The sequence below is a fragment of the Solea solea genome, chromosome 9, assembly GCF_958295425.1.
Source record: "Solea solea chromosome 9, fSolSol10.1, whole genome shotgun sequence".
Lineage (NCBI taxonomy): Eukaryota > Metazoa > Chordata > Actinopteri > Pleuronectiformes > Soleidae > Solea > Solea solea.
Window position 1 is genome coordinate 19,835,839 of NC_081142.1, and position 24,356 is coordinate 19,860,194.

The 24,356-nt window shown below is 40.6% G+C and overlaps 2 protein-coding genes across 7 annotated transcripts in view; one reads left to right on the forward strand and one right to left on the reverse strand.

The window, feature by feature from the left end:
* The window catches only part of bcar3 (BCAR3 adaptor protein, NSP family member), a 75,683-nt gene extending 72,078 nt beyond the window's left edge, over positions 1-3,605 (forward strand). For all 4 annotated transcript variants that reach the window (XM_058639039.1, XM_058639038.1, XM_058639040.1 and 1 more), the window contains 4 exons: positions 148-319; positions 412-523; positions 1,476-1,679; positions 1,772-3,605. In XM_058639039.1, the coding sequence (XP_058495022.1) occupies positions 148-319; positions 412-523; positions 1,476-1,679; positions 1,772-1,950 (667 nt within the window). In that variant the 3' untranslated portion in view covers positions 1,951-3,605. The remainder of the gene's footprint in view (positions 1-147; positions 320-411; positions 524-1,475; positions 1,680-1,771) is intronic.
* A 610-nt stretch (positions 3,606-4,215) lies between these two features.
* fnbp1l (formin binding protein 1-like) overlaps positions 4,216-24,356 on the reverse strand; it is a 42,777-nt gene continuing 22,636 nt past the window's right edge. Inside the window, exons 2-17 of one of the 3 annotated variants that reach the window (XM_058639044.1) lie at positions 21,935-22,050; positions 19,875-19,925; positions 19,628-19,775; positions 18,747-18,809; positions 17,650-17,754; positions 16,852-16,980; positions 16,216-16,362; positions 15,860-16,105; positions 14,162-14,329; positions 11,248-11,357; positions 10,758-10,890; positions 10,510-10,604; positions 9,698-9,885; positions 9,412-9,449; positions 9,147-9,267; positions 4,216-7,472 (exon numbers count right to left, since the gene is read on the reverse strand). In XM_058639044.1, coding sequence (XP_058495027.1) covers positions 7,465-7,472; positions 9,147-9,267; positions 9,412-9,449; positions 9,698-9,885; positions 10,510-10,604; positions 10,758-10,890; positions 11,248-11,357; positions 14,162-14,329; positions 15,860-16,105; positions 16,216-16,362; positions 16,852-16,980; positions 17,650-17,754; positions 18,747-18,809; positions 19,628-19,775; positions 19,875-19,925; positions 21,935-22,050 — 1,866 coding nt within the window. In that variant the 3' untranslated portion in view covers positions 4,216-7,464. Of the gene's footprint in view, positions 9,268-9,411; positions 9,450-9,697; positions 9,886-10,509; positions 10,605-10,757; positions 10,891-11,247; positions 11,358-14,161; positions 14,330-15,859; positions 16,106-16,215; positions 16,363-16,851; positions 16,981-17,649; positions 17,755-18,746; positions 18,810-19,627; positions 19,776-19,874; positions 19,926-21,934; positions 22,051-24,356 lie in introns of all 3 variants that reach the window. The other 2 variants (XM_058639043.1, XM_058639045.1) reach the window with 2 other exon arrangements.

Genomic DNA, 24,356 nt, shown 5'->3' on the forward strand with positions numbered 1-24,356 from the left:
TCTGTGCTGTGATCAAAGTGAATTCATCCCTGCAGCCTCTCAAAGATCACATTAGAAGATCAGAAAACAGACCTGGACGTCACACTGTGTTGATAATCCTCCTCTCTCTCTCTCACCCTGACCTCCCTCATTTCCCCCTCTCACCAGACACCACACCATGGCGATAGGCGTTGCCGTGGATATTCTGGGATGCACTGGCAGCGTGGACGAGCGGGCGTCCACGTTAAATCGCATCATCCTGGTGGCGGTGGAGCTGAAGGACACGGTGGGCGACCTGTTCGCTTTCACCGCCCTGATGAAAGCGCTGGACATGCAGCAGGTAACACACGCACACACACACACACACACACACACACACACACACAGGAAACGTGGTTTACTGACTTTTGTCAACTCGACTCTTCTTCACAGATCAGCCGTTTGGAAGAAACATGGACGACTCTGCGAAGGAACTACACACAGACGGCCATCAGCTACGAGAAAATACTCAAACCTTTCTACAAGAATCTCTACGAGGGCACAGGTACAGCTGGCTTTTACAGGGTTCATAGGTTACTGGTGACCTCACACAATCATCAGAAGAAACACAGATTTATTAAAGTGGCATAAACCTGTTGACATATCAGCTACATATCACACATGTCATTTATGTTTAACAATGATAGAATTCCTTTTGTTTAGTTTAGGGTTGTTTTTTTAACCCCTTAATCTTTCTTAGTCACGTAAATGTAATTTCGATGAGATTAGTTTGAGTTTTGTGAAGGTTTACTTTCTACTAAACTTTACCCTTCTAATCTAAACTATTCAATATTGTTCAAAAAGGGCAAATCTAATATTAAAACTGATCTTTGATACATAATCAACACTGACTTTATTGCCAGACACTGATAACATGGCTGCCAACAGAGATTATTTATTTATTTATTTATCACTGGTAATTATGTTCACCACTGTCTCTCATTGTTTGACAGAAGTGGAGTTTGTAAACCATTCTCGGGCTGCAGATCCGGTTATATTCATAATCCATTAATCTGGTTGATTATTGCCTTGATTAATTGAGTAATCGTTTGGGCCATAAAATGTCAGAAAGTGTCGATCAGTGGATTGGAGCAAAGAAACCAGAAAATATTCACATTTAAGAAGCTGAAAAATCATGTTTTAATCCCTTAAAAACTCGGAAACCGATGAATCAAATCATAATCGATTAATCAGTCAGTTAAAATGTGAATTTTTGTTGATTTGGGGTGTGGGTCCATGTAAATTGGGGCGTGTTGGGCAGTCAGTGTTGACGGTGTATTTATCTTAAAAAATCTCTGAACTATCCCTTTAAGGTTTCAAAGGAAATGTCTTTTCTTCCCGCTTCCAATATTCAGCAATGCAACATTATAATATCTTAATTATAATATTTATGATAAATGTCTGTGATTGTTGAATATATTTAAACTTAACTGCCGTCTTTCCTCCTCCTCCTCCAGCCTCGTCTCCTGCGGTGGTGTGTGTCCCACTCCTGCTGCCGCTCCTCACTCTGATGGAGCGTCCGTCAATCACGTCTGAAGGGGCGGAGCTCTGGGAGACCAGCGACCAGGGCTGCGACATCATGCTGCGCCACCTGGAGTCTGCGCGGGACGTCGCACACAACACTCAGAGCTACACTGCCAATGCACAGAAGATCTTACAAGGTAAAAAAAACAAAAAAACAAAAACACTTACAAAATAAACATTAAAGGTACAGTGTGTAGAATTGTCTTGATTTCCGTGTTCTTGTTTTCAGGGTTTCAGGTGGACGACGACCTGCTGGAGGTGTTTAAAACCGACTTTCAGCTGCGGCTGCTGTGGGGAAGCCGCGGGGCGTCTGTCAACCAGTCGGATCGCTACAACAAGTTCAACCTCATCCTCACCGCGCTGTCACGGAAACTGGAGCCGCCGCCCAAAACGCAGACCTTAATCTGACTTAATCCGGGCAGCGGCGCGACGGCGACTCACTGTGGACTCAGTAAAACTGAGTTAAAACGACAGGAGGAGGTTGAGGAGGAAAAGTGACGTACAGTACACAGTACACACGTCTATGAACTCAACTCAGACTTTTTCAAATGCACCATTCCACCTGTGGGACACTGTAGCCATCACAAAAGTACTTTTCACTTTTTTTTTAACAAAACAAAACAAAAACAAAAACAAAAAAAACTGTGAAACACCATTTACTGTCTGATTTGACTTGTACAAAGGGTTTAAAGATTCTCATTTCGCTGCAAACAGCCGTCGACACAGATGAGATTAAGTGTGTCTCACACTAAAGGTACGTTTTTCTTGAAAGGCCCAGTGTGTAACATTTAGCACGGGGTTATTGGCAGAAGTTGAATATTATACTGTGTATATGTATATTTATTGAAGTGTATTTGGCTTTACGGCCTCAGCCTGTAAGGAGAGGCCACCGTTTCCTCGACACGCATGGGAAAGGGAGGCGTCATCATGTTTTGGCGTGTTTCTACTGACTCGACTCGCCACGGCACGGTTAAGTAGCGTCTCCACTAGCATAGTACCTTAACAATCCTAAAAAAACGTGGGTTAATCTCCAACAATTACCAGTGAAATGTCTAAAATCTCAATATTTAACAGAGGAGTCTGGTGTATTTAGACGGCAGCGACGTCTGTGCTCCGGTCATGGAGGAAGTACTGAACAAATAGTTTTAATTAACTGATTCTAATGATTCAGTGACACTGAAATCAACTGCTTTACAAGTCGCGCGTCACTCGTTTGTGGAAAACCAACCTAAACCTTGCTGTGCCAAGGTGAGTCGAGGCGAGCTGGGACCACATTGGAAAAGGGCCATTCTCATTATTAGATGTCACTCATTCTTACACAGCGGGTCTTAAATGCAACTAGAACAACATTAAATGCAATATTGTACTTCACATAAATATTACACACTGGATCTTTAAGGAGAGTTGAATGTATGAACAAGGGTTTATTTGAAAATCTTAAATTTTCAAAGAATTATTCTGTGTTTTTTTAAAAGAAAATGCAAAGTCACGGTTCAAATTAAGAGCCGGGCAGACGAGAGACGGAGAGATTATGTCGATTTTTCTCCGACACTGCACTTAATTCATAATTCCCCTTCTTAGTCGAGAGAAGAAAGGGAGAAGCAGCAAACATTTGAGATATACTGTACATTAAGAATCATAAAAAAATATGTGACTGAGGAAAACATCCAAGTCTTTACACATGAAACTGTGAGGAAAGACAGAAAAGATGGAAACCATTAACACTGATAACCACATGTGAACATTAGTCAAATCTTGCCACATTTACACAGGAGCTGCAAAAATATTTAAATATCGTAACCTTGTGTTTTCCCCCCCTGTGATCTGGCTTTGTACAGACACACACACATGGTTGTTAAAAATAAAAAATAAAAGGTTTTTTAAGTATGTTGACATGTAAGAGACTAAAAAGCTGTACATATTTTAAAGTGTTAGCATGTTAATAACAGACTGTACATATTTTTTCTCTGTAAACCGTAAAGAAAAAAAAGTCAATAAAGTCTAAAGTTTATATGATGAACGCTGGCGGTATGATTTAATAAAATATGAAGACGTATGATCAACTCACTGTGTGATACACTGACTCACTGACTGCTGTAAACAAAAGGCCACACACGCATTTTTCCATTGCTGCTTATTTTATTAGAACAATATCTCGGGAAGAAGAACGAGAACATCTTTCTTCACAGAGTGTCCGACGACATTCAACGTAAAAACATGTGCACAATATGGAGAGAGAGAGAGAGAGAGAAGCACTGCTGTTGGTGATTAAAAACGTACACGACATGGTAAAAACACAGATTTACATGGATTTGTAATGTTGTGATGTTGTCGACGTCACACGTACCTGCTATTATATAAAAAAAATGTGTGTTGATGCTGGTGTAAAACGGGTTTACGTTATGTTTATGTTGACAGGGTTTTAGGTTCATGGTTGTCGGAGGTACAGCGTCACCACAGGACATTAATAAGCAGAGGAATGTAAAGAAGAACACGTTTGTTTGTTTATTTTTTGGCTGGATGTTGAAGCAGCAGCAGCACACTCACAGTAGCTTGGCTAGGTTTCAGTAAAAGAACCGTTTTTACATATTGAGCATCGCTAAGCTGATTCATTATTAGTTATTCCTGCATAATATTCAGGATTAAAGCACAGTGGATACTATAATACACAGCTGAGTGGTTATAGGTTTATTCGTGTTACAAAAAATGATCCGTTAGTGTGATTTTGCTCATTTCAAAGCTGCAGTTTTTAAAAAACAACAAACAAACTCATGGTTAAAGAGACCGTTCACTTCAAACAGGCCTACGAGACGAAACAAAGATTTTAAGAGTCCACTTTGGAGTCAAGTGTCAGATGTGCATATGTCAGTTAACGATAAATGAGAAATGAAAATCTCTAATTTTATTAAAATGAATTGCCAAACACATATTCATTGTTTTTCCTCTGAGTTCACGGAATATCTTTGGGCTTTGGACCATTAATTGTTCCAAACTAGTAACTGGAAGACATATTTCGATAGAAATTCATTATTCTGTTGCCAAATAAACCAAAAAGGTTAAAAATCAAAGTACAGAACGGCTGCACGAAGACAAAACTATGACTTTTTTTCCCCCCCCAGACAACAATTAGTGTTTAATTAAAAGACACAATTAGTAGATGAATTGGTGATGAACATTATCATGAGCTGCAGATGGATCTTTGCACTTGTTTACAAGACATCATATCAGAAAAAAACTAATTAAAACTGCAAAATCACCCTGAACAGGTTAGATGGAAACCAGGTTGTCAGAGATTAATATGACTGGGATCCAACATTTTTAGAGGCATATTAGTGGCTAAAAAAGAAGACAATATTATTTTTCTTTCAGCGGTTAAGTGTCAAGATTACAATTAATAACTCTTTAATGCCCCGATAGACAAATGGCCACAGGGTAGTAGAGGAAATGTGGAGTTGTGTGAGAGTTCAAGTAACATCTACAGCATAATTCTATACATTTCACAGCTTCTTCAAAGAGACAGACTACAGCTCGACCAGGAGAACTGTTTCCTGGAGCATCAACAGGACGCCAAAAACAATGATTTTGCTCGTCTATTGGAAAGATAAAGAAAAAGAAAATGATCAAGAGATGAATTAACTGAAGGAATCTAGTAAAACCATGCAGACGAGTGTAAAAAACATTTTTTTAACAAGAGAAAACTACCGTTTCCCGCAGGTAAAACAACCTCAGCTGACAGACCTTCAGTCATTCATCCATTCATTTAATCACTCGCTCATTCAATCAGATTCATATGTTGTGAGGGCAAAGTGCATCGGTTCAATTTTAAAAAGCATTTTTTTTTCCTGTGGGTGTCAACAAAAACAATCCTAACAAATTAGTCGCCATGGAAACACATTCAGCATCGACACACGGGATGTTAATATGTACAATTCATTCAATGGTTTAAAAAACAAACAAAAAAAAAAAAACATTTAACATCACGCATGTGCACATACGTGTCGTCACATTCACAAATACAACCAAGTAAAGGGGGACAGAAACGTTTCCTGTAGATGCAGCCGCGTCCCCCACCCCACACACACACACACACAGAGGCGAGGACGGGGTACAGGTGCCCGATGGGAAATGACGTCAGGCGGTAGATATGTACGTGTGAGGCGGGAGGGGCGTGGGGATCCTCCACAGTAGAACAACATGGAGTTTTAAGGCAGAGTCTGACCTGCAACAATATATTTGATAACAGTAGCCCAGTCCGGCGGTTTGGTGATGAAACGCTGCCATCTGTTGGTCGGCTGGTGGAATTACAACCAGAGGAAAGGTGAAGAGAGAGGAGGGTGGGGGAAAAAGGAGAGGAAGAGAGGGTTTTGTTTCACCTGATAGTCCTGCTATCTGTCTAACGAGTAGCTCTGACTTGACCCCCACTGCTGTTTGGGAAACGTACGACAAACATAAATATAGAAAAACACAATCATCGACTCATGCTGGACGTTCCAAGAAAACAGCGCAATGAGACGGCATTCATCACACACTCACTCACTCACACACACACACACACACAACACACACTTCCAATGACCTCATAACAACAACACGTTAAAAAGAACATGCGACCGTATGAGGGTGAGGGCAGGCATGAGGAGCAGAGTGGCTCAGGCAGGCAGACATCACCAACAGAGCACAGATAAAGGCGGGAACCACGATGACGACAGGAGTGAGTTCGAGCAAATGGATCACAGATGTTGTTAGTGGCAGTGAAATAGTGTGAAGTAGTACCTGACCCTGATGTCCATAGACCCTGATATTAAATGATGAAGTCGTGGGTTTTCTTGAGCTTAAATAGGTTTTTATTATTCAGAAAATATGTAAGATAAAATATTAATCGTAAAAAATAGTAGTGTTACTATGAAAATACACGTTTAATTGATTCTAGAGGCGAGTGGATTGGTTTCTTCGGTTGTGACGTTAACGGCGGATTTTGATTTTCAGTTGTATGTTGCTGCATTTTTCTGTGGAAACATTTGGATTTACTTAGCCCAAGAAGACGAGAAATTTGGAAATGATACAATATTCTCTACAGTGGCCACACACTGATGGAATTTTCTGGGGATATCGAGTAAAATGATCATTCCCATACTGAAAATCACTGAATCGGATATCGGAAATCTGATACAATCCAAACATAATATACATCGCATGCTTCACTATGCACAGGCTGTAAAAGAAGAATTATGTCAGTGAAATAGCTGCAAAACAAATGGGTTAAGTAGGTTTTTATTTTGAAAAGGTCTAAAATGGCTGTGTCTGATATCGGTATCGTGCCACCCCTAGATGCAGGTTGTGCACATATTATAATTTTGGTGGTGATTTTCATACATAACTACTGACACTAAAAAAAATAAGTACCCTAGATTTCCATAGAGTTAAATCTGTACATGGCAACGCAGTTTAAATCTAGTTGTAGTGGCTGTACTGTTAAATGGTGCATTTGCCACTTTCTGGCCTGTGAAGTCTTCTTGGTTTTATGCTATGCTACCTTTAAGGCAAATTGTATGTCATCTACAGTTCAGGGTAGGACTTAAATATTAAATAGATTAAATACTGTACATTATTGCCAGTTAATGGCTTTGGGATCATCTCTCCCCCCCACACTCTACCATCCTCCCTCCTTTAGTCTCAAAACCCCCAAAATCTGACCATGGACATGAGAGCATGCAGACATGCAAACCTGGTTCCCAGCCCACTTCACCTCTCCTTCCCCTATCTACTTTTTTCTCTCTCTCTCTCTCTCTCTCTCTCTCTCTCTCTCTCTCTCTCTCCCTCCACACCTATTTCTCTCACTCTTGTGTTCCTGCATCACCAATAATCAGCAAACAGCGTGAGCCCTCCACCAGCCAATCAAATCGCCTGGCCACCCTGCAGCCCTCAGGAACCTGCAGTCACATAGAAGAGAATGGAAGTTACTAAAACACACAAGTGTAGAAGAGAAAGAGACACTCAAACACACACATTGGTGCACCCACAACACAAAGAAAACACAACTAAAGTGGAAGGAAGTTTGTGATTTTAAAGTGCTCATAGAGAGGGAGAGAGAGAGAGAGAGAGACTGCCATTGTCTTTGAGAGTTAAACACAGGAGTAGACGTTTGACTCAAAGACCGATTCAAATCTGGAAAAGGAAAGACAAGAAGAATCCAAAATATTTTAAGCATCCTGCAAATTCTGTCTGTTCCTTTCATTAGGAATCAGAGTCGCAGACGCTCCTCCTCCTCATCCTCCTTCTCCTTCTTGCCGTCTGAAAGACAAACTGATGTAGAATCGAGATCTGATGCTGTGCTGAAATCCTGTCCAATAGCTGTGAAGATAATTTCATCCTGCTTCAGACCTAAATAACAGCGAGACACCACTTTAACTACACCTGCTACAAAGAGAAAACCTAGCATACCTCATTGTTGAGGAACAGGCCGTGTTCTGGTAGTTACTCAGAATTCCAGAGTGGAACTTTAAAAAGGTATATCATAGCCATAGTTTCTTTTACCAACTGCAGAATAAAACCATAAGAGGTTTGTCTCCATGTGGCATCCATGTTGTGAGAAAACGTCCAAACACCTACAACAAGTATTTGATTTGGACTCCCCTGTGCTTGAACACAGCAGCAGATTTACAGTGTTTGACAGCCTCTGCTACCATGTCGGAATCTGCTGGCAGTTTGCTCTTCTCTGTATTGACTTGATGCTACGAGGAATAGACTTTTATGGTAAAAAATGGATAGTGTTCAAAGGGCATATTTTCTAGTTTTTGTCAACAAATCCCATGAAAAGTTGAGTAAAATATTTGTTAACAAACATTTTAAGAATTACAACATTTCCGCTTTGTTCTGAATGACTGACAAAACAAGTTGTAGCAATGTGCAGTGTGAAACTTTACTTTCTCCAGTGAGATTCTGTAAGAAAACCGCAGTGAGGATACAACGACACTGAAGGCTGGAACCAGACAAACCTCTGCAACTGTAATTCCACCCTTAGTGTAATGGCACAGATACAAAAATACATGCACACACACACACGCGCACACGCACACAGCAATCAGACAGAAATAAAAACAAATAAAAATGGACAAATCAGCTTAAAATCAGGGGAAAAAACATCTACAGCAGTTAAAAGAATAGGATAAAAATATATCATTTCTAATATATTACATAAAAACAATCTTAAACAAGCTTAAACTTTGATCGATAAGAAGTGGTGCTGCCTTCGTCGTGGGCTCAAAACAGCAGAGGAGACGCCAGCCAGCCAGACAATCACACACAAACACGCACACACACAGAGGCCTCAAATACTAGATCAACATCACTTCAATGCCATCATGTAGACTTAGTGCTCACAGACATGAGAGGACAACGACTGATTAATAAACAGACCGAGGGATGATGAGATGGAAGGGGAAATCAGAAAGAAGGAAAGAGACGGACGTCCATGCGGGTGTTCGGATTCTGTCTTTTTCCTTAGTGTTATATTATTGATGAACAGAGAGCAGAGATGGAGGGGACGACAGAAGAATGGAGGAGAGGTCAGAGGACAGTGTAGCTTCAGATGTAGGTGACAGCACCTTTGCTGTTTTTCTCCATGGTGATTTCTACATAGGAGGTGGGGACGTAGCCCTCCTCTCCGCTCTGCTTCCTCGCCCTCGTCCAGCCGTCGCCTTTATCTTCCTCGATGATGTACAACACCTGCGAGCAGTGACGAGAGATGAGATGAGATGAGACTCAGGGCGGCTTGTCATTACTCAGTCAAGACAGTTGGACATCGTGAGAAATGTTGTTTTTTTTTGCTTTCATGTAGATAAGAGTTATACAAACAAAAATGAACATTACCTCATCTTCTGCCATAACCAGCGTCCCCTCGTTCTGACCTGTAAGTCAATCACACCACAGTAACGTTGCAGAGACAACCATTGACATGCGGCCAGGAGGAAAAACGGCTGCCTATACATGTAAACTCTCATGGATAATGAAGAAGTTTTCGTGTGACGTTAAAAGTCAACTTTGCTTCTATTGAGACTTAAAGGCGTTCAAGTCAAAACAAGAGTTGATAAAAGAGGAGATGGACTTTTGACTGACACTGCTATTCTCAGTTTATCTCGGGACATTTTGGTCTTACCGTCAAAAGAGTACAGTGCTTTGCAGTGTCCGATGACGGGCAGTGGGTCGTCGTCGTCAAATTCGTCATCAAATTCGTGAGGGTCGGGGTTGGGGTTGGGCTTGGGCTGTCCCGACTGCGAGGGATTGGGGCGGTGGTGCGGCGTGTGATGCTCCTGACTGGTGTCGTCAGTGTAACTGCCCTCAGGACTGATGGGAAACAGGAAGCAGGAGTGAGCTTTGTGTTTGCAGGACTCATTTATACACAGTTAGAAAAGTTAGGACACAATATGGATTATTCGATTCAACGATTCAACGATTTACCACAAAGAAATCATTCAAACTGAATCATTTTGGTTTGTGGACAACACAAGACATTTGAGAACATCATCATTTCTTTGGTTTGGTAAACACCGATCAACATTTTTCGACATTTTACGGACCAAACAAATACTTGAGAAAATAAGCGACAGATTAATCAATTATGATGATCTCACTTTGAAAAGCCTTCTCTCTAAAGTTCCACCAGTGAAAGACATGAGCGTGGATTTATCCACATAAAACCAATTAGATACTCTAATAATAAATCTATTAAAATAAGATATTTGGTATGATATTATTTTACTGGTCTGTAATTTTAGAATGATTTATGTCTAAATCTTTAAAGAGGTAAAAAAAAGCTGTGTATACGTACACAGTGTATATACAACTTTTACATGTTGCCATTTGTGAAGATATTTATGTGAGACTTTCTGGAAAGGCACTCAAAAATGACATAACTGTAGAATATATAATTAGGATCTGATTATTTCACAAGATGATTTAAGTTCGTACCTTTCTCTGCCTTGAGGAGTGTGGTGGTGATTGTCGGCGCTGTGTCTTCTGTCTCCTCTGGAGCTCTGCTTTCCCTCCACCTCAGATAACCAAGTCTGTCGACAGAGAAAAGCAGATGAGGCTTCTATTAAAAAAAATCAAGCATATTTAAAATAGATTTGGCCAGGAGGTGGGGCCATCACCACCAACATATCTACATATATACATTGAGAAAAAACAAAGAAACATAAAATACATTTTATTCCCACCTCATTTCTGTGAATTTCTGAGCGCAGTTTCTCCATGTTACACATGGTCTCTGATATTTGCGGTTGCAGGCTGCTGGGGTCTCCCATCTGTGGATTTTTCTCATACACGTCCTTCATCTTGTTCAAGGCATCTCTGACAGAAACACACAAACATGTCACGGAGTTGACAAATGATAATAAACAGTACAAACGTGAACAACAACATAATGGGTTACAGCCTCTTCACTGAGCTGCGTTTCCCCACTAAGGTTTTCATCGCTGACAGGTTTTCCAGGATTGTTTCTGTTTCTTGTAGCAACTCATTCCATCATTTGTCCATTTGTCATTGTATTTTCTCTTTACGCTGCTCATTTTCCTGACTGGAAAATTCTGCAAGCGGTTAGCGCTGCTTTCTGGAGCCATGATCGAAGTGTTGGAACAAGGTTTTCTTGTTTTGCCGAGTGTGTTAATGGTTTAGATGTGGCGTGGGAATTGTTGTACGCCATCTCACCTCTGATCGATCTCTTTCTGGAGCTCTTTGTTGAGCTCGTCGATCCTCTGCTGCAGCCTCTTCCTCCGCTGCTCGGGGGGCAAATGACTGAAATCCTCCAGAGACGGAGCCTGATGAAGAGAAACAGGATTTAACATCGACCGCATTTTGAACTTAACTTTGTGTCACATTGTGTCAACTCAGGCACAGTCAGCAATGTTAGACATTCAACTCGGGGTGGGGGGGGGTTTATTAATACTACTGTTGATTGTCAGTAAAAGGTATCAGATTGAAACTCAGTGATGCGTCAAAAAGTCCTGCAAAAAGTTAACGGTGAGAAAATTCAACCTTGAAACGATTCCAACCACAAGGTCCATTAGTGGCTGTTTTTGAGTTTTTAATGGTGTCATACTATCTTCCTTAGCAGCCAACGTTTACCCAGTTGCCATGGAAATTTCAATACTGCAAAGAAGTTTAAATTCATATTCGTTGCACAATATCGTTAGTGTGATCAACTTCATGAGGAACTATTTCCAGTAGCAAGAGGAACAAGGCCTGCAGCAGATAAAACTATTCATGTTTTTAATTAAAACCTTATTTTACTCACCATCACTGCCAAATTGTTTTCCCTCTCACAGTAATACACATGATTAGCTTTCTATCTCAATGGCATCTTAGGGAGTTCTATTTCATAAGATTGAAAACAGCAGTGGTTGAATTGTTTGTACAATTTAAAGGCATCATACCTCGTCAGTTACTTGGGCGGTAAACGTTAACTAGAGCTGCAACAACCACTTATTTTTACAACCAATTAATCTGTTGATCATTTTCTCAATGAATCGTTTGGTCCATAAAATATCAGAAAATGCTGAAAAACACTGATTAGTGTTTGTCAAACCTGGAAATGATGATGTTCTCAAATGTCTTGTTTTGTCCACAAACCAAAATGATTCTGTTTGAATGATTTCTTTGTTATATGGAGCAAAGAAAGCAGAAAATATTCATATTTAAGAAGCTGAAACGATCAGAAATCTTGTTTTAACAGTGAAAAAAGCTTCAAATGGATTCATGGATTATCAAAATAGTTGACAATTCATTTAGTAATCGATTACTAATAGAGTAATTGTTTCAGCTCTAATGTTAACCATTTTTGTTTAGTTGATATTCAAGCATGAACGATTCACAAATGGGGTAAGTTTTTGTCCTCATTTCTTTTTAAATATAGTCAATTTAGATCAGAATTCTTAATCAAGTTTGTTAAACAATGCAATACTTTCACAACATTTGCACAAATCTGTGGCTCTACAACAACAAGACACCCCGTTTGCATTAACAAGAGCATAACCATGATTTAGTTTGGGGGAACATTATGTGAGGAGAGAATTCTATTTGGGAAGGGAACAGCAACTAATCATCACTAATGGGTTTATATATTGGAGGCTATGGGACATCATACATGCACCAGCTCCTACACCGCTGGCTTTTCTTACAACTACTCCATAGACACTCACTTACCATCTTGACTGACCACTGATGAATTAACCATAGCAGTGAAAACAAAAAGGAGACAAACAACATGGGATGCTGGTTAGTTAACAGTGTGTTAAATAGCTGCCTGTCAGTCATCTCGCAACAAGCCAGCGACATGAGAACAAGTTAGATGAACATGTTAACACACGTTCCTGCTGGGACCTGACATGTGAGTTCATATTCTTCTGTAAGTTTGGATGTATCAAATAACAAGTTGAAGAGTTCATAGGTACACTTGTACGAGAACTATGAATATTCACTTAGATTCACTTGTGATTTTGTTTTCTCCTTATCGGCATAGAGGGAAATTGTTCTCGTAAAGAGAACCGGAAATAACTGGTAAAATTGTTAAAAGATTATTTGGTCTTAAGGGATTTGGTTGGTATAAGGGCGGCAAAGAAAGAAATATTTCCTGAGGATGATCATAGGTATAATCCTCAGGGAATCCTGTTTAAATCACAGCTTGCCCCTGTAAACAGAACAAGGCAATGTTGAATATAGAGATAAATAATTATGGGTGTACTGTAGGGATTAATATTATTCTCTAAATTATTTGATTGTGTTGAGAAAAGTGGTAAAGACATTTGTTTGTGTACAATAGTTCTAGCCTTTACCTGGCTTCAGACAAAAATTCAGCATTTATCCTAACATTTCTGACTGGAATTTGTCTCTCAAAACAAAAAAAGAGTCAAACCAACAGCAGCTCAGTCGGTTCATCCATCTGTAAAGGTATGATGGCAAATTGACAGATTAAACCAGACTGAAAACCAGCCAATCACAGATGGATCCTGACTAAAATTAGGGGAGTAAACACCAGTCAAAGCAACAGCTCAACACTAAGACTGGGTGTTAACAGTCTGAAAGTGTTTGTTAGTGCATACATCACTGCAAACCCATGCCAAAACACCACCAAAGCCACAAACCTGATGCTGATATCAAATGTTAAGCTCTTTCCCCACACAACACACACACACACACACACACACCACTGCAACCAAGAGTCCAAAATCCCTCCAACATACACACACAGGACACACCATATTTCACAGAGGAGCCTCCATCTTGTGATCAGAGCAAAAACCTGTCTTACAAATAAAATACAAGGAGTTGGAAAAGAGGAGAAGGAAAAAGAAAGACAACCCAAGATACTGTCAAAAAAAGGGGAATGAGCAAAAGAAACAGCACAACAGTGTCTGCAAGTTCTGTCCAGTGAAATGACTTGAAAAATAAAGAAGAAACAAAAAGAGCTCCCCAAGAACAATGCATACATGACAACATGTTGAAACTACAATATTCAAGGGCCAGTTAAAGGACCTGCAGACACTGTGTAGAAAATCGAAAAAAGACCAAATCATATCAACCTGTCAATCAAACACACTGGAACACTACTTCCTGACTGTCTCACCCCTCTCCTTAGGACCCTCAAATTCTGGGGGATTCTCGGTACTGAAGTCTTTATCTCTGACAGATAGTGGCTCACACGGTCAGAGTTGAACCGGGGTGGGGGGAAGAGGTTGGAGGAAGACCGGGGATGGGAGGAGGAGGGTGGTGAAGGAGGAGAGGAGGAAGGGGACTGGTTTAAAGAGGAGGAGAAGGAAGAGAGGACAAAGCCAGAAGTCAGGACAACACATTCTTTGGATAAGTGTGGTATTGTAAAAAAGTAGGAAGTAGGAAGGAAGAGAGGACAAAGCCAGAAGTCAGGACAACACATTCTTTGGATAAGTGTGGTATTGTAAAAAAGTGCACTTTGTCTTTTGATGTTTGGTTTTTAGCTCTGGGGGGAGGTCACCTATAACAAGTGGAACTGGTAAAAAAGCAGAAAGTTCAAAGTCTGTCTGATCAAGTCATGAATGCGTGTGTACACTAAAAGCATGTGAATGTGCACAAGTATGACTCTTGCATGACTTGCTCACAAGTCAGAGCACTTACATGATTCAACACCGACTCAAACTGAGTCATTACAATCACCCTATAATGTTGAAATACCTGAGCAGAGGAAGTGGACTTGTTTGGTATTATTATAAGTATGGTTGAAAGAACTTTCCTTGTAACAGCAGATACTTTTATTCCAATTAAGTCACATCTCATCTGAGTCATTCTCTTTTTCAATGAATCATTATAGATGCTCACTTCATGAAACTCAATAAAATCAAACTTGTTTGGGGGGTATTTAAGTATTAAGTTATTTTTAATGGAGGCGTGTGGCCTTTCTCATCTCTTCAGTTGAATGTAGAATACTACAAATACATGCTGCTATAATGTATAAACTGTATAAAAACAGTTCATTCCAGACTTCTGTATTTCCTGTTTCATTTTTGATTGATGTGAACTGGACGCGGTTTCCTTGGGAAAAACACATCTCATCATGTATCATTGGGGATTTAAGCAGCTGACTGATCTGATGACAGCTGGTTGTCATCAACTTAATTGTGCTTGTTTAGTTCGAAATATTACAAGTAAAAGGCGAAGTGCGAATTAACATAAGGGGCTGTAAACTTGCCACTGTGGGGAACACACCTTTTAAAATACCCCGATGCAGCCGATGACTGAAGATAAACCAACAGCAGATAGGTAATGATTACCCAACCGAGCTGTATGGAAAAGGACAAGGTCCAAGCAGTGGGCCGGAGAAAGATTAGGAGACTTGTTTTTTTTTTTTTTTAAAGTAACAACTAAAGGTGACAAAAATCTTGAACTTGAGACAAGTTAAGTAAACAGAGCAGCAGGAAAAGTGAATATCGGGGGGGAAATAAGTGAGTTAACATATGCACCTCTGCACAAAGTTTCCTTATTAAAAAGATGAAACAGTAGGGATGAAAAAACAAAAATGATTGTTGACAATGCGTCTAATAAAGTCGCACAATGTTCACCTGCAGGGTGGGGCTTTAGAAATCAATGAGGAAGTGAACACAGGTGTTTTGCTTACCTGCTCATGACACTTCACCTGCAGCATAGCTTAAGTAAATAAGATTCAAACCAACAACTGATTTGATCCCGACCATATAACATTTGTTTCATATGTAAAGCAACAGCCTATATAAAGAATTGCACTATATGATGTAGTGCTGCATCAGCTGCAACAGACACAAGTTACTTCTTGTACCTTTGGTTTCTTCCCGAACAGCCAGAGCTTGTTCTTGGTTCTGTTCATAGGGTGTTTTGGGTCAGATCGTGGTGCAGGGGCTCCGTCTCTGTCTCTGTCCCTGTCTCGGTCTCGCTCTCCTTTGGGCGTGTTGCTGATGGTCCCATCTGAACCCGTTCTGCTGAGGTTCTGACTGAAGTCCTCGAAGGGAAAGTCGCCTGGAGGTTCAAAGCCGGACTTAAACGACTCTACAACAATGGCTGAATCCTGGGACAAACGAAGAGGTGAGAGTCAGACAGAGAGAAAAGAGGCCACAACAAAGTCAGAATAAGTTTCGCCCACCATCCAAACCGGCTTTCCCCGACTACACTACATACCTTTCGCTCATTGACAGCTTTGGCGGCAACAACCATTCCCTCTAGACATTTGGAGACGATGGGAATGACTCTCCGCTCTGCCTCCGCAAAACTCCTGTATGTCTCGCCAAGCTTCACTGTCCGACGTTCATCCATGTCCTGCAGATTCTGAGAGAAGAGCAGAGGGAATTGTTTTTACACCTACAAATCAGACAAATGCCGCTCTACTTATACCGATACTTATCTCTGTGGTTAGACAACTTGTCGGAGTTAGCAGATCCATTCCCAGGACGGTGGCTGACACTACCTTAATATATTAGTAATGGTTTACACGAGACAACCTGCTAAGTTTAACATTTAATAGGGCACTTTACCAGGTGCTACACTTTCTGTAAACATGATAGTGGTTTAAGTGAGGAATGCTAAAACACAGAACTCGCCACCATTTTGTAAATGCTACATTTAAACATTAAGAAGAGATCGTACGGTTTTGAAAAAGTTATATACACAGTACATACATCTGAAACGAGCTGCATAAAAGGCCTCACTTTTCAACTTAACTTAACAACCGTTGAGCCAAAAATTCATACAAGGATCAAATTTAAAACCTCATATTACTCTGTTTCACAATCATACAGACCAAAATGTTTGGCATACCTTGAAGATGTGTGGTATGGCGTTGTTGAAATGTTTCCACTGTTCTGCGTTGAAGTTCTGGAGCTGAGAGGCGTATTCGTTCTTACTCTCGTCGGCCGTGTGAGTCCGCAGGTAGAACTGGGCTTTGGCCTAAGCAATTACATCACCATCAGAATCATAGTCACATCAGTCGACAACAAAGACAAGTTTGGAGTCCAACACGACAAAAATGTAAGAACACAAATATTGCTTCACTGGCCATTCAGGAGTCCTCATTTATGAAGCTGCTATGAATAAAACTTCTGTAAAAAGCTCTAATGCACCTCCTGTTATTTCCACAACTCCACCATTGTGGACAGTAGCTCATCCAAAAAACATGTCTTTACTGAGCTGGATTTTGTGACTTTACCTCAATTCCGAAACTGTTTATTTTCTCTCAACCTTTAGGGCTAATTATACTGTAAGCAGGAGGGGAAAAGAACAGCTACAGTATAATTTCATAGGCATCAATTACACACTGCTAACTTTAAGTAAACCAAAATACTAGGTATGAAGGGAACGAGATGAGGTTACTGTTATTTTGTTACTGGATTATCAAACGTCTGTGGATTTAATGTCAATAAATCAGAAAAAAACTCAACAGAACACTGCTCAACAGTTAGAATAAAAAACTGTGGCTCATATCAAAATTATAGTCATGAGCCATGTGCCCACTGTAGACTTGGTCAACATGCACACAATTACAATATGATAAAGAAACAAAGTGAGATACGGGCTTCAAGATTTAAAGCAGCTACGTTACAGGTGGCAGCTTCCTACCTTCTCCACTTCTGATTTGGTGGCGTTGATGTCATTATCCAACCGGTCATAGGACACCTGGGATTTCTCCGCTTCCCTGCACTCTCTCTCAAACTTCTTTTTACTCTAAAAACAAAGGAAACATAGGATGGCACAATTTGAGACATTATATCAAGTGACACTACAATAAATATCCTGGTCCTGGCATCATAATACACTGAATATTACATGTAAAGGCGTGTGTGTGTGTGTGTGTGCGTGCGTGTGCGTGAATTAGAGGCAAAAGAGTCAAAGAGGTAGATGAATCATAGAGATAGTTAAATTCCTGCCAAACCATCTGGGTCACATTAGTAGTAAAGGAAACACAGTGAATAGCTGAGACATTACAGTCTAGTCACTAGGTAGTCACTATTAAAGTCGTGCAGACCACACGCAGAAAAAACCTTTATCAGATGTTCAGCATTAAAGCAACGTGGCTAATAGGCTTCAGGCAAGACTGTGACTGGACATGTATTATGTATATATTTAACAACAGCAGTAAGGTTGTTTTTTCCCCCCCTCTTATGGAATTGTGGTGGTTAATTACAAGTCTGTAATAAGCGGAACGTTAACCATTAACTCATCAAGTAGAATTGAATAACCTCAGAAATGAACAAATGGAATCTCACTCTGGAGCCATTTTGGAGCCAAGAAGAAGGTTGTCATGGGCCAAAAGTGGCACATGGGCCTTGCTTCGGTTTGGAAGGAGCTTGTGTACACTGTGGCCTGTGTGTTTGCATATGTGTGTCTTTGCGAGTGTGTTTCCTCGTCCTGGACCCTGGCCTTGTGTCCCTGTAGACCAGGAAGTTTGCCAAGAGGAGGAATATGACACAGCAGTCTCTTCACAGTTAGAAACAAACGTTTAAATGTCAAACGTTACAGTTACTTTTAACAAAACAGTGCAGATGAGCCTGAGACGTTATGAAAACACTTGAAAGTACCAGAAATAATGTGTGTGTTTGCTAAACGATGGAAATGCAGTTACCTTTGTTAGCATAACAAGTATGTAATGAGTGAAGCTGGCTGACCCTAACATTATATACTGTATTTACATCCTTCCCCCCTTCCCCCACACTTACACTGTCCATCTGTTTCCAGCAATGATCCAAATGCTGCTGGGCCTTCCTGCCCTCCTGTAGATGCTGTCCGATTACACAAACACACACACAGAAACGCACAAACAGGAGACGTACAGAAACAGGAAAATACACGTCAATATAAAAACACACGTATGCATATACACGGAATGACAGAACTGAAACAATAAAGATTCACTAGCAGGGAAAAGAGCTGACGCTGCAGCCACAGATGCACAACAGTTCAGCGGCTAAAGCTGTAAAACAACAAACCAAGATTGAATTGCGCTTTAAAATAGCGAGTTGTTCCTACAGAAGTCAAAATGAAAGATTTGCTTTTAATCTGTGTTAAGAAATGATGCACAATCTAAATTCAGGCCTTTTCTGAGGTTTTTTTGATCGTTTACAGTTGTACAGTTTTCAGCCAGAGGATGGAGTTTGCTTGGTTGCCATGGAGATGCATTTGCTGACATGCACTGATGGCAACCATATGACGTGTTGTACCGTGGGTGTGTATTGTGTCATATCCCGGTGACATTTACTGGGATATTTGATATTTGTAGCAAAGAAACAAGAAGCGGATGCTGTCCTTCCAGTTTTTGGATCTCTGATTTTCACTGTACAGTCTCAACAGATGGTAAGGGAAGTGAAAGACAGATGGTTAACATCACAACCAACATAATTCATCCTCTTGAAGCCAAATGGGAAAAAACGCGTATTAGAAGATGGCTACATCTGTTTCATTGAGGGATGCAACAGGTTGGTTTTCTGGGGGACTGTGGTGTTAATCCAAAATAAGTGCACTGAAAACCGATAAAAACACCTTACAAGTGACATTTTGTCTATAACACAAAGCGAAGTATGAACTCGATGGTATAACTCACATGCTTCCTCTCAGCTTTGAGGTCCAGGCCGTATCTCATCAGCTCTCCATAGACCTTGTGAGCCATCTCCTCTGCCACCACCTCCCTCTGACCAGCATAGTCATTGAGTTCATTCAGTATGGAGTAGAACGAAAGGCATGATGTGAACCTGTACAACACACATACACAAAGCACCTCATACAATATTTCTGGTCTGTTAATAAGGCATAAATACAATTAAAAGAGCAGATCAATTGAGTCTACCCACCTTGGCTCCTCATCCTTAGAGCGTTTAGGACAATATTTCTTGACCAAGTTCCTGAAAGAGAAGAGAGAGAGAGAACAGACCTAGAGGGTAAAAAAAAAAGTCTGATATTTGAAGAATGGTAGAGAGACAGGGAGGCTGGCAGAACAGGCAGGCAGTGAGACAGACGCACATGTACTCTGAAGGGATTCCCCTCTTTGAAATCACGTAACGGTTCAACTTCAACTGATTCAACTGCTTTGACTCTGTTTGGGATCAACAACAAATACAAATAAACAGACAGACAGTCAAAGCCAAAGTTTAAAGTGTTTTTTTTGACTGATATAAAGCTCAAATCATTAATACTTTACTGAAATAGTTTCAGGTGTGGACAAAACGAGACATGGACATCAATTATGAAAACAATTATCATTTTCAGCCCTACATCACAGCCTCCTTTACCACAGCTAACAGTGCAGCATTGTATTCACATAGCACTGGTAATATGTGTATTAATATAAATATATAAAAAGGGTTTAATCGTTTTAGCAAAAAACAATGTTCCAAACACAGCTTTCACAAGCTGGTGTTTTGGGCTAGTTCAGGTCAAAACAGCCGTCGCCGACTGCTGGCTGGACTTGACTTAAAGGGGACATATTATGCAAAATCAACTTTTTAACCATTTTAATACTTATATTTGGGACTCTGGAGGCCATACCAGTCGCCAAAGTGTGGAAAAAGAATACACAGTCCTCTTTTCGTGGTTCCCCTTATTGTATGTATAGGCGATAAAACACTCGATGTTGAATTCCCTGCGCTTATGGCGGCAGCATGCGCATTTCACCGCGAATGTTACCGCCCACCAGTAAGTTTACTTCGAGAGCTCCACCTTAGCTCCACCTTGTCCCTGCGAGAGTGCAGGCGAGGGAGGAAGAGCGGTATTAAACTTCCAGCCTCAGAGGATTTTATATATGAAGCTAATGTGCCGGATAAAGTCAGCAAACGTGTGTTCGCACCACTTCACATCAGACTGCGGCCAGCGGTCGCCGTATTTAGTCAGCGAACGTATTTCACCGACGTACAAACACACACATTTTAAGAAAAGGTCAAATAGGGCTCATAACTGACCATTCCGACACGTCCTAATTAAAAATATTTGTTCAGTACGTCCTACATGACCGGAGCACAGACTCAGTCTGATACAGTCACATACAGCAGCAGTTTATGCAGCTCGCCGCTGGCGATCAGTGGTGCTGTCCCTAAGTATCCATGTGTCGGAGGTCTCTTCACTGATTTTCACAGAGAGTGCCGTCAGAGGAAGAGACCTCCGACACATGGATACTTAGGGACAGCACCGCTGACCGCCAGCGGCGAGCTGCATAAACTGCTGCTGTATGTGACTGTATCAGACTGAGTCTGTGCTCTCTGTGAAAATCAGTTAAGCACAGCTGATCGCAGTTTATACAGCTCGCCGCTGGCGATCAGCGTTGGCAATGTCTCCAGAGCATACAGTCACCGGTCTGATACAGTCAGATACAGCAGCAGTTTATTCAGCTCGCCGCGCGCTGCTGGCGATCAGTGGTGCTGTCCCTAAGTGTTTTTAACTGATTTACAGTTCAGCACTGTTCGGCTCGATCCTTATGTAGGACGTCTCTTCCTGTGACGGCACTCTCGCTGTTTTCCGCGCACACTGCCATGTTGATATTGTCAGAGAACAAGTGGAGGGAGGGGGAGAGGTATGGAGCAGAGGGAACAGGATCTGAGCGAGTGAGCTCTGTAAAGAGGACAAATCAGAAACCCCCTGGAAGAAGTGGGTGTGTGTTTGCCTGTGTCTCATTTGCATGTAAAGGGACCATGCACAAAACAGAGTGTTCTGAAAGGGGCGGGTTTAGCAGGGTTATTGAACTGCTATGATGCACATTAAACATTGCATGTTCTGATCAGTTACAGAGTTATGCAGCAGAAATACAGGACTGTAACCATCTAATCTGACAAATCTCAAAGGACATACATAGCCGGATCTTGACATGCATGTTATTTCTGCCTTGTTTATTTTCTGCTTGTGTGTGTATGCGTGCATGTACCGTAGCTGTTTGGCGTAGTTTTGCTCGATGTCCAGCCTCTCCTTAACAAACTTTGCATAGCGCTCCAGAAAATCAATCCCCCACTGAGTATGTTTGTCCAGATTATCAAACTGGTCCTGCAGATGGAGGAGGAAGGAAAGGTGAAGGAGAAGAGAGAAAATTAGTATATACACATTTGATTCATACAACGTTCTGCATTCAAAACATTTCAAATTGACTGAGCATGAAGTAAAATGTATGTGGATTTGTTCGCTAGATGGAAAACTGCATTTAAATTCAGTGTTACATGACTCTGCAAACTGTTTGCGTGAAATCAAAGAACCTTTTTCCAGCCAGATAATATTCACGTCAGCACATTCATTTCATGCATCACTCACATTTACGGGAGGCAAACGATACAGCGAGAAGAAAAAAAAACTAGCTTCCCTATTAGAACACAATCTCTACAAATTGCAGGTATGAGGAAAGACAAGGTAAAGAAGTGGAAAACTGAAAATAAAAAGGTTTCTCAGAAAACCACTGGACTCATGGACAAGTGTATTACTTTCCCGATGGACATCCATGGACAGTGTGAGTCATGATGCACTTCCTGTTAATGTGATTAAATTTAACTGAGTTTTGAGTAAATGTCACCTCACACATTGTCTTTGCCACACATATCTCTCTCCATAACTCCTAAACTTTAAGGAGGCTTTATTCTTTCTCTCTTTGTTCTGCTGATTGTACATGTCCTGAAATTTCCCTACGGATAAAATTCCACGTGGAATAGTAAATCAAATTACAAGAGTACAGCGAACGCTTTATTCCCCACCACCGAGCGTAATGTGAATGCCATTAGAATGAGACTGTTTTTCATTATAAACATCATTCACTCTCTACTAGGAGAAGGACAATCAAATCAAGTGACCGAGTTATTCATTAATCAACAACAACATAGCTCTACCCTGTTGGTGTCAAATTTTGTTTCTTCAGGACAGACACTGGCAACCAGGTCTCTACTCGACAGGAAAAAAAAAAACATTTACAGCTCCCTGAACACAGCATACACAAACACACAAATGATTACAGCCGGTGGTTGGCTATCAGATGTCTGTAGTGACGGCAAACAATCCTCACCCTCTTCCCACCATGTGTTGTGTGTTTTCTGGGCAGATTAAGGTGTAGTTTAGGGTAAAGGGTTACATTCATGAGCTGCATCAGCTTCAACAGACAAAAGTAATGTGACCTGAAACAAAGTCACACACAAGAAGCAACATTTTGAACAGGCAATAAAGTTTTATGAAATAAAGAGCAAAAAGGCCATTTCACATGTATCTATCATTAACCATGAAACAGGGTTGAATCATAACTTAAGACTGCATTTTGCAGGAACATGGAAAACAGAAAATTTATATATTGTTACATTATATTGCATCATGTTTGTGTAAACCCTGGTGTTGCCTTAGACGTACAATTGACAGAATTTAATACATCTTTTAAATCACTCTTACAAATCAGGAATTGATGCTGTGTTGCAGAAAATAAGCTACAATGCACTAATGCTAATCCAAGGTTCTTGTTTTTCTTCAGCCATTATGAAAAAACACAAATGGATCTCAAGTTGGGTATACATTGTGTGTGTAAAATGTGGGTGGAATTAATTATGGTAAAATATTTATACCTAACTTTATACAAGTGAACAATTACCAATTTATATGAAATGTTGCTTTTGATAACCTTAGAATGAGACTTTTATACTGAAGACTACATAGGGAAGGGTGAGAGATAATCAGCTGCAACATGCAACTTCATCATTAAATGTCAGGACATTTCACATACTGCACCTTTAAGGCCTGTGTGTTGACCATTTTGAACTAAGTGGAAATCTCAGTTAACACGGGACAATCTGAAAAATGGAGATAATCCAATATGCTATTATCTTTATCCATGGACACTGAAATCATGGTATCCAGTCACATGTGTGCTGGCCTGGCTACCACAATGAATGCTTCTCTCTGTCTTTGTGTGCATGTGTGTGTGCGCATGTGTGTGTGCGCATGTGTGTGTGTACAGCCTCTTCTGGAGCAAGTAAGAGTCACCATGGGAAATATGAGACAGTGCTTGACAGGTGACCTTCTTGTTTGTTCTGTTATCATTTTCTTCAAATACAAAAGACAGCAGGGAGATATTCTAACTGAAGTGCAAAGCTTTCATGCTCTCACCAACCTGGGAGAGTTGAGGAGGGAGACTAAGTACTTGGTAGGTCAAGGGTGAGCAATAGGGCAGAACAATGAATCATGAAAATAATCGCAAATTGAAAGACACAGCAATTTGATTAAGATAAAAGTGTGATGTGGCGAATATCTGCTGTGCTGCAGAAATTCACTGGCCCACAAGTCTTCATCTTCAGAAAAGAAAATGTGTTTCATTTGTTAAACAGAAT